Raw genomic sequence first — 16237 nt, forward strand, 5'->3', positions numbered from 1 at the left:
AGATGTCCTTTTTTTCCTACACCACACGGATTGGCAGGAGGCTTTAGGTGGACTCTTCGAGGTGGACCCCCTCGAGGGAGCAGCATTGGGTTGACCATAGGGTGCCCCGAGATGTCCGTTCTAGGTTTTGGACACGGTTATGGTCCAGTTTGCAGCCAAGGAAGATGTCACGGGGACGTGGTGGTGATGGTGAAGTGTCTAAACTAACCGTCACTGAATTTGGCCTAGGGTACCAGGCTAGGGGCCTTAGTTAATGCCCAAAAGGTACCTATGATTTTATGTGCAACAAGTGCAACTCCTGGTGCTATTAGAGTGGTTTCATTCTCTAAGGTCATTGGTTTGGCTCAATGGGGTCATCCTTTAAAAACTGACCCCCTAGAGATCCTTCAAAATAGGGTCATTGGTTCCTTTGCACTAGGGTCATGGTGTGCCATCTGACCCCCTAGGGGCATTAAAAATCCCACGCCTCATTTTGCTTAGGTGTTTGCTGGTGGCCTATCTGCTTGCCTTGTGTCACCTCTGGAAGCCCCTGGATCCCTTCCTTGGCTTTCCTTTTTGTTTTGAGACTTCACCCCTACCAGAGCAGCCTCATTCTCTTCATGGCGGATTTATGCAGCTCTCCCTTTGCTTGCTGAACTGGAATTTCATGCTTTCTTCGCGAGAGTTCTCCTCCCCTTGGTGCCCTCTGCTGTTGGCATGCTTCTGGGACCTGGACGCCTTCATTCTGGGCCATTTTTGAAGCTGTTTTCGACTTTCTTCGTGACAAAACTTCTCCTTTTCTGCATTTGAAGCCATAATCATGGGCGCCTCTCTTCCTGCTCCTGCCTAGTGCAAGGCGCACTGAAAACGGAGCTGTTTGTGGGCTGTAAACTCTGTTTTGGTGGACACATTCTTGGCTGATCTGATACAGCTCGCTGGACGCACTTCTTTCTGATCTTTTCTGGTGTTGGAAGACACTCCTAGGCAGCTCTCTCCTACCAGAGTTTGCTGTCTTCTTCTCATCCCACTTTTGGAGCTGTTTCGGGCTGAAACAAGCTCTTTTTGTTGGCTGAATTCTTTGCTACAGCCATTCCTACTGAGTTCCTGCTAGGTTGGATGCCTTGCCGTTGGCCCGGGAGAGGATTGGGGCACTGGTTGTGATACTCTCTTCCTAGGGGTGCAGTAGTTGGCCTTGGGCTCGGTAATGGCTTGGAATGGGAAAATGCATTGCTTGGCATGCTGTCAGACTGGTCAACTTGTGATTATGCTTGTCTGTTGAAAGGAATCAAGGTAATAGCACTGGCTGTTGGTTAGTAGCACAGCCACGGGCATTGTATTGGGTTGCACCTGCGGGTGAGCTCTTGAAGGGAGTCCCTTTGTATCTTTGAGCTAACCAGTTTAAATAAATACCGCAAGGGGCGCCAAGTGTTGGGGCCAACATGTGTCACTCTCTATGTTTCTGAGTAGAGGCATTCTAGCCTCCCTTGTCTTGAATGGTTACATGATGCTGTGCAGTGAAGTTCTATGCTTTGAGTTTTGTTTGTGAACAAAGGCAATCAATTAAGTGGGCTGTATTTTCACCCTTGTGAGATAGTAGAGACAGATACACTGCCCCTAGTGATCTAAGGCCGGTTACAGAAGATATCCTACTTCTAGCTGGCCGGATGGCCCACGGAGGCTTGCCCATCGAACTATGGTTGGAGTAGATGCGAGTGGAGGGGCAATGCCATTCTTGCTCTGGTGGTTTTCTGGAAACGATTCCGCACTGCCTTTACAGCTGTTACAGAGCAGCGAGGATCTGGATAGGAGCCCTCAGGATCATGACCGGTATGCAGAGTCTTCAGAGGGACTACACGTGGGGGATGGTGGTTTGGTTGATGGAGGGAGGACACGTGTTCTAGATCGATGAGATCTCCCCCGCCTACCGGATACAAGGTTAGAGCATTCAGAGGATAGCGCTCCATGAGGCAAGCCCTCCTGATAGCCTAGCTTCCCTTTCTTCGGAGGACAGTGTTTGGGAGGTGGTAGCCAGTATCACTGCATGGAACGTTTCGGTGGCTCGTTGCAGTAAAGTGATCATCAGGTTCCACCCTTGGCTACCATGGTCGCCATCTGGCAAGATATCTTCTATACTCTACGCTCCACCTGGGAGCGTGGGACTCCAAGCTCTAGAGCGACTATTGAGCGGCATGCTCGATTCTGCAAGGCTTGGCCTGTAGGAGTCTTCTACATCTTCACTCCGCAAGGGATTCGCTGGTTGTATAGTCCCCCCACTTGGCTGTTAGCCCTAGTACGAGAGACTCCCTAGGCAATGAGCTGGGTTTCTCTGAAAGTGGCCGGTTTTTCTTTTCAGCCTTTTCCTGGTTTTTTCCATAACACCTTCAGGGCTGCTGTTTTGTATGAAGTCTTTCAAGCTTTAATAGAAGGTTCCTTTCTTTGAAAAAAAAGAAGGGCTACTAAAATACCACTTTTGTTACACATGGGCCATCGATCATTGCCTTGTCTCATTTTAGTTTGGACACTTGTACTCTAGTTATGACTCATTGTCATTATAGTTGTTAATGGTCTTGACATGAGTCGTGTTTATAGTTGTTAACAGTCTTGACCTTGTCATTTATACAATTTTCGGAGATGCTTTTATCTCTTTTTCATATTGGACAATTATTTCTAGCAATTCAGATAACACCGATATTCTTGCTCTTTGCTATCAGTAGTTTCCTTTCTATTCCTCAGCAGCTCATTAATGATATTAGATTACTAGGATTTCTTATATTGGTATCAGTGCAAAACTCGCTTCTATGTGTAGAAAATGCCCATCATCTGCTATAGATGCCCATCATCTGGTAGCCTCTACCTGATCACAGAAGGTGTTCCGGACATTGCGCATGGAAGAGATGGAGAGAAGCAATGAAAGATTTTTCACCCCTAACCGACATGATCTCATAATGGCCTCTCTAGACCCTCTGGTCACCAGATGATGCTAGCCAAGACCATGGGATGCAGCCTTTTGCCAAATGGGCACACATTATTAACAAAGAGTCACATCTTTTCAACCAAGGGACACACCCATTGCGAAAGTGATACCCTTCCACCCAAGGAAAACACCCTGTGTACACCTTTCATGAAGGTTCACCTCTTCACTTTTGAGACTCATCTGCCGTTCGCAAAAAAACATACTTATATGTGGAAGGGCACACGTCTTTTCTCGAAGGGACTGACCCCTTTCGCGAAGAGACAACTGTTCAAAGAGCTTCGAAAGTGAACACACCACTTCATGCCATGCACACAAACAGGTGCCTACTTGCACTCTTTCACGACTATTTTTTACAATCTGCCAAGTTACACGTCAAAATTTTCCCAAATAAGTATTAAGATTCCATTGCACTTTTTGTAAAGAATAACATGACAGAGTTGGAATTCGGTGGTATAAGCCGGACCCTGAGGAGATCTTGTTGCAGATGTCAGCCTCCAGTCTACTGTTTTCACATCATAGGTACAGCCAGTCTTTGAGGAGGGGTTGCAGACTTGGGTTCTGTTCTAGCTCAGCAGAAGAGGATTCACTGACATACCTCAGCCGTGGACATCTGCCTAAACCTAGGGCAAGTCCCAGGTCAGACTTGAGCAGAGAAGAGACCGGCCAGCAGATCTGGGCTGGAACATCAGCAGACCAGTGCAGTCCTGCCACATGGACAGTCCACACCAGTGGGACCCTTCAAAAACCCTGCAGGGCTAGCAGAAACCTTTTATAGGTTCAGCTCCAATCTATGAACTTATAGACCAAGTTGGATCTGTGGACAGCTTAATTCTGTTTATGGAAGTGGCAGGTGCAAACTAGTCTGTGGAAATGGCCATTACAGACCAATCTGTGAATGACAGTTACACACTAGTCTGTGAAAAGGCAGTTACAGGAGCCAAAGCCTCATTCTTCCAGCATCAGCCAATGCTGTAGCTTCTGTAGGAGCAGTGGAAGCAGTAGTCTCTCCGTCAGCAAAAATACCTAGTCCATGCAATCCATGAGCTAGCCCCTCAGTCTCTACTGTCATCCTGCTTCAACATGTATCCACTTGCTTGGTACTATTTCTTTTTGTTTTTCAATAGTATGCTTATTAAGAAATGAAATGTTTTCCTTCTGTTCAGTTACGGACCAATGGGGACTAGGTCTAGCATTTGAGGGTGGACCCCCTTGCTTGGGGTTATGGGCATTAGTGACCCACAAGAGTGATGGCCTCTCTTTGAGAGGGACATCTAGAAACCACACCCCACCTGAGTACCCAAACATGGGACCAATCAAATGCACAGATTGCATACCGACCTAGGAACCATTCAAGAGAATGTTCCCTGAGCTTTGGGTGTGGGCCTGGCAGCATGCCAAGAGTAATGGAGATACAAGATAAGACGACAAACAAATGAGCTCAGTATGGCTCAGTTATGACCTTAGAGTACGTCAATAGATAGTCTAAGCTGTTAGGAACCCGTGGGTGCGATCAAAATTAAATTCTGACAACTTTGAAATTTTAGGGTTTTTGGGAGTGACGTGGCAGCTGACACGTGGCAGACTGCCACATGGAATCTGAGCTGGCAGGTCAGTCCACCTGTCCCACACATGTGGCAGCATGCATGGCAAGTGGCAGGGCATGCAGGCCAAGTGTTTGGCCCCAAATCTGGTAGATTTGGGGCAAGTGGTGGGCTGTCCTCTTTGGGACTGCAGCCCACCTAAAATCTGGGACAAGTGTCCACCTTCCACTCTAGGTCTAGGGGGGGGGCTGAGCCTATAAAAGAAGGCCTCTCCCCTTCATTCCACACATGAAAATTTCGTCACTTTTCTTCTTCCTCCTTTTGGATGATGCTACAGAACCTCTCCAGCTCCTTGGGTGCAGCCAGCTTCTCCCCAGGCCATTCTCTCACCTCAGCAGCACTTTCTCTCTCTACAACAGCACATTCTCTCTCTACAGTTCCAGCCCCTTCTCTCCAGAAATCTGCCCCCTCTCAGCTCTTGTGAAACAGCAGCAGCATCCTCTCTCCTTCACCTGGCCTGGAGCAGCCACAGCCCCTTTCTCTCTCCTGCTGCAGTCTTTCTCTCTCTTCTGCAGAATTTCTCTCTCTACTGTTCCAGCCCATTTCCCTTGCAGAAATCTGCCTTTCTGTGCACCTCTGGAACAGCAGCAGCTCCTCTCTTACATCTCCTCCCTTGGGATCAGCATTGGCACTCTCTCTCTACAGCTATCACTCCATAAAAGCTTTCTCTCTCTAGCCTACAGGCTGTTTTTCTAAGCTGTTCTCATTCCAGCCCCATTTCCACACTCCCCTCACCCAAGGTAGCTTCAGAGGCATCAAGGACTTCATCTACAAAAGGGTCAAGTCACGAAGGGAGCCTGTATTGTCAAGTTTATCTCATTTACAGCACTATTTCATGTTGTTTCTACTATCTTTCTAGAAACTAGTGTTTGTCTCTAATGTTGGATGTAAGTGGTGATTGTTGCAGGCTTCTTCCTTGTGGATTGGGCAAGCCAAGAGTTGAAACCTGAGCTTGGAGTCCTCCTTTTTGTTGTCTACCTTGTACATATGCTTTTGAGTCTTGTATCTAGGTCCTAGGTTTTCACTGAGTTCATCAGTTTGGAAGGTGCATTGCACCTTGGTCTTGTATCTCCGTTTTCAAGAATAAAGTGAGCCTGGATAAGGGGGGGGGCCCGTCTTGGCCCCTCAATCATATTGCATTCTCCAATGATGTCACTTTGTGTTTAAGCTGTATAACTCTTAATTCCAGCTTAATTGCAAACTCTTAAGTTCAAGTATATGTGTTTGGCAACTCGCAATCATCTCATTCAAATGCCTCTGCAAAATCCGTTGTCTGAATTGATAGAAAGCACCGAGTAGTTTACATTGCTCTGACTGAATTGATAGAAAGCACCGAGTAGTTTACATTGCTATCAGAGCAATGTAAACTACTCGGTGCTTTCTATCAATTCAGACAACGGATTTTGCAGAGGCATTTGAATGAGATGATTGCGAGTTGCCAAACACATATACTTGAACTTAAGAGTTTGCAATTAAGCTGGAATTAAGAGTTATACAGCTTAAACACAAAGTGACATCATTGGAGAATGCAATATGATTGAGGGGCCAAGACGGCCCCCCCCCCTTATCCAGGCTCACTTTATTCTTGAAAACGGAGATACAAGACCAAGGTGCAATGCACCTTCCAAACTGATGAACTCAGTGAAAACCTAGGACCTAGATACAAGACTCAAAAGCATATGTACAAGGTAGACAACAAAAAGGAGGACTCCAAGCTCAGGTTTCAACTCTTGGCTTGCCCAATCCACAAGGAAGAAGCCTGCAACAATCACCACTTACATCCAACATTAGAGACAAACACTAGTTTCTAGAAAGATAGTAGAAACAACATGAAATAGTGTTGTAAATGAGATAAACTTGACAATACAGGCTCCCTTCGTGACTTGACCCTTTTGTAGATGAAGTCCTTGATGCCTCTGAAGCTACCTTGCGTGAGGGGAGTGTGGAAATGGGGCTGGAATGAGAACAGCTTAGAAAAACAGCCTGTAGGCTAGAGAGAGAAAGCTTTTATGGAGTGATAGCTGTAGAGAGAGAGTGCCAATGCTGATCCCAAGGGAGGAGATGTAAGAGAGGAGCTGCTGCTGTTCCAGAGGTGCACAGAAAGGCAGATTTCAAAGACGAAGACAAGGCGAAGATCCGGTTTGTCGTCCTGCACATGCAAGACCGTGCTTCACTCTGGTGGGCAGCTATGGTCAACACTGGACAGCAAGCCCACACCTGGAAGCACTTCAAGAAGAACTTGATGAGGCACTTCTTGCCTAAGGAGTTTAAGAGAGATACAATGGTGCAGTGGGACATCCTCCGCCAACGCCAAGAAGAGAAAGTCAGTGAGTATGTTGATCGTTTTTGGGATACTTTGTTAAAAGTTCAAGCATTCAGTAGGAAGGATAAAAAAGAGCAGCAAAGGAAGTTCTTTGCTGGCCTACGGTATATCGTTCAGCATGAGGTGGACATTGCCACTCCTACTTCTCTCGAAGACACCATCAACATCGCCTTGAAGGTGGAGAAGAAACAATCTTTCTCCAACAAGCGGAATGGGAGCAACAACAAGCGAAAGTCTCAGGGAACCTCTTCCAAGGAACAAAAGGGTAAGGAGACAGCAAAGGACGCACCAAAAGAGCAAAAGTCAGCCAGCCAGCCTCCTTCGAAGAAAGCAGCCCGCACTTTCAGCTCATTGTCTCCACAACAGAAGCAAAAGTATTACTTCGGAGGGCGTTTGCAGTGAAAGAAGGCCAATGGGTCTTATTGAAATTTGAGAAAGCCCGGTTAAAAACCAAAGTGGGCAAGAAGCGCATCTACTTCAAGCTATCCTTTCGATATTATGGTCCTTTTCAGGTGTTGCAGCTAATAAATGATGTCTCGGTCCGATTGAGACTTCCAGAGCATTGGAAGATCCACAATGTCTTCCACGTAAGCTTGGTGAAACCCTTCATTGGGGAACCACCTCAAGAGCCCACACTGGACGATGCACCTGAAGTAGAGGACACTGAGATCTTGTTGATCCCAGAGCAAATTATTTTGCATAACTTCACTACGGGACGTCGAGGCACGACTCGCAAAATGTACCTTTTGAAGTTCAGAGGGCTCCCATCCACCGATGCCCAATGGGTGGACAGAGCTACATTTCAGGAGTGTCCTGAAATCCTTGATGCTTATGAGGAAGCATTTCAGTTGCGGACAACCGAATGAAAGACGGAGGGAATGTCATCTTGCTTCAACATGTATCCACTTGCTTGGTACTATTTCTTTTTGTTTTTCAATAGTATGCTTATTAAGAAATGAAATGTTTTCCTTCTGTTCAGTTACGGACCAATGGGAACTAGGTCTAGCATTTGAGGGTGGACCCCCTTGCTTGGGGTTATGGGCATTAGTGACCCACAAGAGTGATGGCCTCTCTTTGAGAGGGACATCTAGAAACCACACCCCACCTGAGTACCCAAACATGGGACCAATCAAATGCACAGATTGCATACCGACCTAGGAACCATTCAAGAGAATGTTCCCTGAGCTTTGGGTGTGGGCCTGGCAGCATGCCAAGAGTAATGGAGATACAAGATAAGACGACAAACAAATGAGCTCAGTATGGCTCAGTTATGACCTTAGAGTACGTCAATAGATAGTCTAAGCTGTTAGGAACCCGTGGGTGTGATCAGAATTAAATTCTGACAACTTTGAAATTTTAGGGTTTTTGGGAGTGACGTGGCAGCTGACACGTGGCAGACTGCCACATGGAATCTGAGCTGGCAGGTCAGTCCACCTGTCCCACACATGTGGCAGCATGCATGGCAAGTGGCAGGGCATGCAGGCCAAGTGTTTGGCCCCAAATCTGGTAGATTTGGGGCAAGTGGTGGGCTGTCCTCTTTGGGACTGCAGCCCACCTAAAATCTGGGACAAGTGTCCACCTTCCACTCTAGGTCTAGGGGGGGGGGCTGAGCCTATAAAAGAAGGCCTCTCCCCTTCATTCCACACATGAAAATTTCGTCACTTTTCTTCTTCCTCCTTTTGGATGATGCTACAGAACCTCTCCAACTCCTTGGGTGCAGCCAGCTTCTCCCCAGGCCATTCTCTCACCTCAGCAGCACTTTCTCTCTCTACAACAGCACATTCTCTCTCTACAGTTCCAGCCCCTTCTCTCCAGAAATCTGCCCCCTCTCAGCTCTTGTGAAACAGCAGCAGCATCCTCTCTCCTTCACCTGGCCTGGAGCAGCCACAGCCCCTTTCTCTCTCCTGCTGCAGTCTTTCTCTCTCTTCTGCAGAATTTCTCTCTCTACTGTTCCAGCCCATTTCCCTTGCAGAAATCTGCCTTTCTGTGCACCTCTGGAACAGCAGCAGCTCCTCTCTTACATCTCCTCCCTTGGGATCAGCATTGGCACTCTCTCTCTACAGCTATCACTCCATAAAAGCTTTCTCTCTCTAGCCTACAGGCTGTTTTTCTAAGCTGTTCTCATTCCAGCCCCATTTCCACACTCCCCTCACCCAAGGTAGCTTCAGAGGCATCAAGGACTTCATCTACAAAAGGGTCAAGTCACGAAGGGAGCCTGTATTGTCAAGTTTATCTCATTTACAGCACTATTTCATGTTGTTTCTACTATCTTTCTAGAAACTAGTGTTTGTCTCTAATGTTGGATGTAAGTGGTGATTGTTGCAGGCTTCTTCCTTGTGGATTGGGCAAGCCAAGAGTTGAAACCTGAGCTTGGAGTCCTCCTTTTTGTTGTCTACCTTGTACATATGCTTTTGAGTCTTGTATCTAGGTCCTAGGTTTTCACTGAGTTCATCAGTTTGGAAGGTGCATTGCACCTTGGTCTTGTATCTCCATTTTCAAGAATAAAGTGAGCCTGGATAAGGGGGGGGCCCCGTCTTGGCCCCTCAATCATATTGCATTCTCCAATGATGTCACTTTGTGTTTAAGCTGTATAACTCTTAATTCCAGCTTAATTGCAAACTCTTAAGTTCAAGTATATGTGTTTGGCAACTCGCAATCATCTCATTCAAATGCCTCTGCAAAATCCGTTGTCTGAATTGATAGAAAGCATCGAGTAGTTTACATCTACAGCCTCTCCTCAGTTCTTCATCATCATATGTAGCTTCCTTAGCTTCTTTATCAGATCTCACAGCCCTTGCAGACAGCACATGCTCTTCCTAACCCATCCTTTCATATGTACAGCTCCCTCAGCCCTCTACACATAGCCTCAGACCAAGAGCAACTAGCATAGCCTTAGCCCTATATTTCTAGCCCTTCAAGTCTACATAAAGCTACTTGGTCTCTTCTAGGAAAACCAACAGTTGTATGCCATGGGTGTCTGGTGATTGCCAGGCCTAAACATAGGAATAAAGATATTAATTAGCATAACTGTCAGTAGTGCTTAATCAAATGAATTGAACAGTGCAAAATTCCTTAATCTTAGGATTACCCAGCCTAAGTGCATTATGATTAATTTGGCCAAGCATATGGTTTGTGAATAATAGTGAGTAAATCACGCTTCATGGTGTAGATAACACACCTGATAGTAGTAATGCATGAGGTGGGAGCAAAGGTCTCCTCAAAGTCAATGTCGTATTGCTGTGCATATCCCTTTGCAACCAAGCGGGCTTTGAGGCGGTCAACACTGCCATCAGCTTTCCTTCACACCTTGTAGACCCACTTTGTGCCAATGGCATGCTTGCCTGTTGGCAAGTAACACAACTCCCAAGTGTTGTTGGCATGAATGGATTCAAGCTCAGCCTCCATGGCATCCATCCATTCCTTGCTGTCAAAGGCATCCTTGTGACATGAAGGTTCCTCATTGTGAGCAGTAGCAGCCAAACTATTGCGGTGCATCTGTTTATGCGCACCTCTAGTGCCGGCTGGCAAAGGCTCAGCTTCTTTGCTGTCCCTGAGTGTGTCCAAAAGCCATCTCGGGACTGATTTTTCTGTTTAGACAGCACTCTCCTGTGCAACTGCCTGTTCAATAGCATGATCATCAACTAAAGGCATATCAGGCTGAGCAGGAACTATTGGAGGAGGATGTGCACTGGTAGAAGTGTATGGCACAACACTCTGCATTGGCTGCTATGGATCTGTGGGCGACTGAAAGAGAGGTAACAATGTATCAAAGACATCTCAGGAATCAACAGTAGGCTGTTTTTGCATTCCAGCCAATGACCTTGCCCGTGCTGGGTTGATGCAACCTGTATCCCTTGCTCTCTGCGCTATAACCAATGAATATGCATTTTACAGCTTTGTCTTCAAGCTTGTGCCTGAGTTGAGATGGCACATGAGCATAAACCAATAACCCGAGAACCCGCATATGAGAAATTTCAGGTTTGCGACAGTGCCATGCCTCCTAAGGTGTGATACTCTTCAATACCTTTGTGGGGCAGGTGCCCTATTGAGCACATAGTTGGAGCACATGACAGCATCCAACCAAAACTTATATGGCAAAGACTTTCCTTTGAGCATGCACCTGCCCATTTCCATCTCTGATCGATTTTTCCTCTCTGCCAGCCCCTTCTGCTGTGGAGTAAAAGGCACTTCAATTGATGAATAATACCCCGAGCTGCCAAAAAATCATAGAATTCACGGGACATGTACTCTAGCCCAAAACAAGGGGCAAATGTCTTCAAATGTATCCAAAGGTCAAAATGTCCCAGATGGAGGCTGCATGCCTCAAATTTGACAAGGCAACAAGCCCAAATGAAGGGGCAAATGCATAATATACCCAAATTGAGGTGAATAAAGCAAATGTCATTGCAATGGTTAATAAATATGGCAGAAGCCCCAAAATTTGAGAGTGCAAATATGCCAAAAAGAGGGCAAATTGGGAAAAGCCCCAAATGTGCTGCAAGTCCATGGGCTAAGGGTCCCCTAGCATTTACTCAATTGGCATGGGTACCTTTATTTTGAAATTCATCAACCTTGGCCCTTGGATAGAGGTGGATAGTGGACGAATCAAAGGCCTAGGATGCTCAAGTTCTTGTACCGAAGACTTTAATAAACTTTCTTTCTTTCTTTCTTTCTTTCTTGTGCGTTGTGCATTTACTGTTTGCACATCTGCATGGTACATACTAAGGAATATCCTCCTAAATAAGGTTTGGTTATTTCTTGAGGACACACACACACACACACACAATTGATTAGATATACATAGAGCTTGATAAGCTTGTGTGTGAAGATTCTAAACGTGTTTATATTTACATTTGCGTGTGAATGCGAGAGCCATGCAAGATTTGTTATGCATCATCGCGCTGACATTAGATGCTTTGGAGTGATGGACCTTGATGTGATTTACATGCATTCGTTTGGGGGGAGGGTAGTTAATGTTGTATAGAAAATTGTGATTTATGGGATGATTTAATTTTTCTTTATGTTGGATTTGAGTTCTTGGGCTATCTCTTTGTTTACTGCGTGAGGGGAGTGTTAGCCTAAGCAAGCAACCTCTCCTACTCTCTTTTTTAACATGGTATCAGAGCCTTGAGGAAGATTCAAGAGTTGTGGGAGCTCGAAGGCGAGAGCCTTGGGAAAAAGATATCTTGGTTCAGCTTGTAGAAATACTCCTGCCCTTGTGAGAAGGAGGGTGACCAAAATTGAGACAGGCGTACAAAATTCTTAGCATGTATTCTTTCAAAGCCTTTACAGCAGCTGTGGGCAGATCTGTTCTTTATGTTTCCGAGTTGCTGAGGGATTGAAAAGTGTATGCCTTCTTGGAAGGCATAAGGGGAAGCGTTGGTGCTTCTTTGAAGCTAGGAAGCAAGTTGAGGGGCATAGTGAACTTGTTGAAGCCTTGGTGGAGATAGGGACATCTATAGGAGCAAAGCCAGATAGAGAGTTCATTGGGAGCTCATGGTCCAGATATTCTGGAGTTATACTTGGGTTGGGAGATCTACGTGGATCATCCACAAGGGTTTCTGTGCTTAGGATGGTTATATGGATGCAGACCTTGCCAGGAGGAAGACAAGTTGAAACAGACCTCGAGAGTGTGGTCTTGGAAGACTGCAGGCTGTTTACTTATTGTGAGAGGGGCAGCTGGGTTTGCATCAGGTTTGCTTAGAGTCATTGGCGGGTTCATGATAGAAATTGTCAAGAGGGAGTCAAGGGTAGAGTCTAGGCCTGGTGCCATGGACGTGCCATGGACCTGTGGTGCTGCCAAGGTTGGACCTGTGTACCAGGATGGTTAATTTGCATGGGATTGGACTTGGAGGAGCAAGAGCTAGTGGTTGAAAGACCAATGAACGATGATGGCTCCAGGAAGCTGATGGAGCATTTGCATCGCAAGTAGGGATTGACCCACGATGTGGTCGGTGAGAGGGGCCATTGGAGTTTAGGTGGTCACCTCCCCATTTGTGAGCCCCCAAATGAGAAGAGCATGGGGGAGGTGTATCAGATTCGATTAGATACCACATGGGCAGGTCTAACAGGAAAAGAAAACCGCCAGCACATGGGCTGCCATGTGGGCAGCAAGTACATAAAGTACTAAGAGAAAACAGGGCTGCCACATGGGTAGCACAAGGAAACATAGCTGGTTGTTATGGGCCACGGCTGCAAGCAGTAGATAGCTGTGAAAAATTTAGCAGGCGCAGGCACATCTTTGTGGGATCTCTTGGAGCAGGTCGAGGTAGACTTGTGGGTCGAAGCAGCACCCAGGAGAAGCATTTGGAGAAGATTAGGTCAAAGGTTGGCTGTGTGCAATGTTTTGAGCTGTGACAGGGACCTGAAACAAATCTGGAGGAGTCGACAGAAGCTCGCAGCAGTCAGGATCCTCTGAGATGATTGCTTGATGTTGGTCGAAGAAAGAACAGGGCAGAACAGTGGCACAGAGAGCTGGACAGATTTGGGTTAGGAGAACTGGCCTGGAACAGAGTCGAACCAAAGAGGGCCAGTGGCAGTCTGCCACTTGGCCAAGTTGTGCAGCTGTGGGTTGCTGTTGCAGGTCGGGTCAGTCTGTGAACTGGTCGGCCAGCTCACAGACTGAGTCGGCCAGTTTAGGGCTGGGGACTCCAGCCTATAAAAAGGGCCCATTGCTTTGGGCATTTTATCCATTCATTGAGTCCACATTTTGGGCAGTCCAGCCTGCTTCAAGGAGCAAACCAGGAGGCTAAGGGAAGTGGCTGATTGCAGGAAACAAAGAGCTCTTCACAGCAGCATAGGAAGATGGGATCAGGGAAGATTTGTGCAGCCCCAAATATCCAAGATGGTTACATCACTTGCCCTTACAGCAGCAGGGAGGTCGAGAATCCACAGCAAGCACTGCCTGAGGATTGGCTGTCCAGAGGAGCAGCAGGGAGGCATGATTGTGGGGCACATCATACGAGGCCCACATATTCTCTAGGTGAGCAATGAAGACCAAGTGTTTTGGAGGTGCCAACGGTTAGGAGAACAGTCCTTTGAGTGTGCAGGGGTCCACATCTAGTCAGCACTCTGCTGATAGAGGGTGGCACACTGAACCTCTTTTGTATATGATTTGCTCTACATTGGACAGATACATACATTTTTCTGGCTCTACATATCTCTCTTGTGCATCGCCCATTTACTGTTTGCACATTTACGTAGTACACACTAAGGAAAGGAAGTTGGATTTGACTATACCACTGTGAGTTCCTTTTCTGTTTTTAAGCTTCCACTACATGAGGGGAGCATTCGCCTAAGCATGCAACCTATCCCACTCTCTTTTCTAACAAAAACCATAGAATTCAATTTGAGAATTGAAATTGTGGTGTACAACCCATAGGTTTGAGATATGGGTGGAGTCAACATGTTTATAAAGTCACTCCTTGAATATCAACATTCCATGACTTCAGCAGTTTATTTGTCCTCTTTAGGTGGAAAATATAAGTTTTCTGCTTTTTATCCTGTTTTCACTTAGAACTTGGCTTATGAATGATTCTAAATGGATTCCACAGTGTGTGACCTTCACCTATGTATGTATAAGGATCTGATTAAGTATTTAATTCTTTGATCTGGGCTTGAGATAGTCGTGATGTCATTTGAAATTAACTGAGATCTTTGGCAACCTGCAGGGACGGATAACTGTTTGCAATCTAGCCACATCTGGCACTACAGGCACATCCTCAACTGCAGATATATCGCAAAGGAAACTCTACATCGGTGGTCTTTCCTTTGAAACTTCAAGTGAGACACTTTTAAAAATTTTCTCTCAGTATGGAGAGATAGAGGAGGGAGCAGTCGCCTATGATAAGAACACGAACAAGTCCAGGTCTGTGATGGAATGACTGTTTTGACTTTCAAACGTGGCTTGTTATTGCATTCTAAGATAAAAATATAAATTATAATTAAAAAGGCATATAGTTTGTAAATTTATGGAAATTACACTGTTGTTTCTGACAATTACTTAAACTCTGGTCAATTTGCTGTTTATGACAGAGGATTTGCTTTCGTGACATTCAAATCTGGGGAGGCTGCCAGAAAAGCAATAGAAGATCCAAGCAAGACCATTGAAGTATGATACTTTAATTTGTTTGTCCTTGGATACATTCTACATAACAAGCTCCTCAATGGTTGACCTCTCTCTGCTTGTGCAACAGTTATTTTTCTTAACATCTTCGTGCTCCTGTGTGAAAGACCTTTGCAGGATGATTTGTGGGTGTTCCAGTGTGACAAAATTGTTGAGTATTCTAATAATTCTGGCTTGTCTCTGTTCTTTCATAATTGATTTGAGCAGGGTCGGCATGTTACAGTCAAGCTTGCCTTAGATGGACAGAGAGAGAAGTCAGGGGGTCCAGCAGCAGTACACCAGGGACTTCCTATTGCTCAAGTTCAACATGGATATGGTGCAGTCAATCCTAATCTTGCTAGCTATCAGAGACAACAGGTCGCAGCACAGGCTGGTCCTCCTTTGGGCTTGTCTGGTTATTCTCCAGGTCTTGCTTATACAAGCCAACCTGCTTATGCTGGACTGACTGCCTCTCAGTATGGTACAGTGATTCCTGGCGCATCACAACAATATGCACAGTATGCCTTTCAGACACAGCCTGGGCAAGCTGGACCAGGTGCGGGAGGGGTTCCTGCATATTATGGCGGGGTCCCTTGAAAGCAGTTTTAATTCTTATTTGTACAATATGTAGCTGTGGTTGCTTCATATTTCACACCGCACCCGATTTGGCTGTGAAGAAGTGCATTTTTGGGTTTGTTATAAATGGAATGATCTAATTATCATGCTTATGGCAACCTCCTTACACATCGGCATTAAGGGTTGTGGTTTAACGAAATTCAAGAATATACTTCAAAAAGAGAGGTGGAGGCAATTGGTACAATGTCCTTGGAATTTATAGACTGCTTTCTCTTTGCTTATCCAGTTGACATTTATCGTTTGCAAAGCTTACTTCCTTTTGTGTTTTGCTCACCTTAGGTGAGCACTATTACCTATCAAAGATTCTTCAAGGTTTCTTGTACTGTTCTGTGCCATCTTTGTAGTGTCCTAATTTGGTGTGTGTTGAAAGTATTCCTTAACAGATCAAGTTATCGTGTATTGTCTGTTTGAATTCGTTACAACCACTTCTTTAGGCTCTACCTGTCTGTGTGTTGATTCCAAATTTCAATTCTGAGCTTGAGGCAGTAGGGACATGGGTAGTTGTTAGCTATGATACTCTCATGGTAACTCTCTATCTTGACAAAATTTGGGTTTTATATCTGGGTAGTCAAACCTGCCTGTTTTTTAACATTCACATTTACTTATTTCTGAGAGTGTAT

At 45.7% G+C, this 16237-nt stretch overlaps 1 protein-coding gene across 1 annotated transcript in view; it reads left to right on the forward strand.

Moving 5' to 3' along the window:
• LOC147888423 (UBP1-associated protein 2C-like) overlaps positions 1–15907 on the forward strand; it is a 36177-nt gene extending 20270 nt beyond the window's left edge. Inside the window, exons 5-7 of the mRNA XM_087392550.1 lie at positions 14548–14744; positions 14912–14987; positions 15210–15907. Coding sequence (XP_087248676.1) covers positions 14548–14744; positions 14912–14987; positions 15210–15578 — 642 coding nt within the window. The 3' untranslated portion in view covers positions 15579–15907. The remainder of the gene's footprint in view (positions 1–14547; positions 14745–14911; positions 14988–15209) is intronic.
• The last annotated feature ends 330 nt before the right edge of the window (positions 15908–16237 follow it).

Source organism: Dipteris shenzhenensis, chromosome 21, assembly GCF_047967505.1.
Source record: "Dipteris shenzhenensis isolate YYH24624 ecotype China chromosome 21, Dip_SZ_1.0, whole genome shotgun sequence".
NCBI lineage: Eukaryota > Viridiplantae > Streptophyta > Polypodiopsida > Gleicheniales > Dipteridaceae > Dipteris > Dipteris shenzhenensis.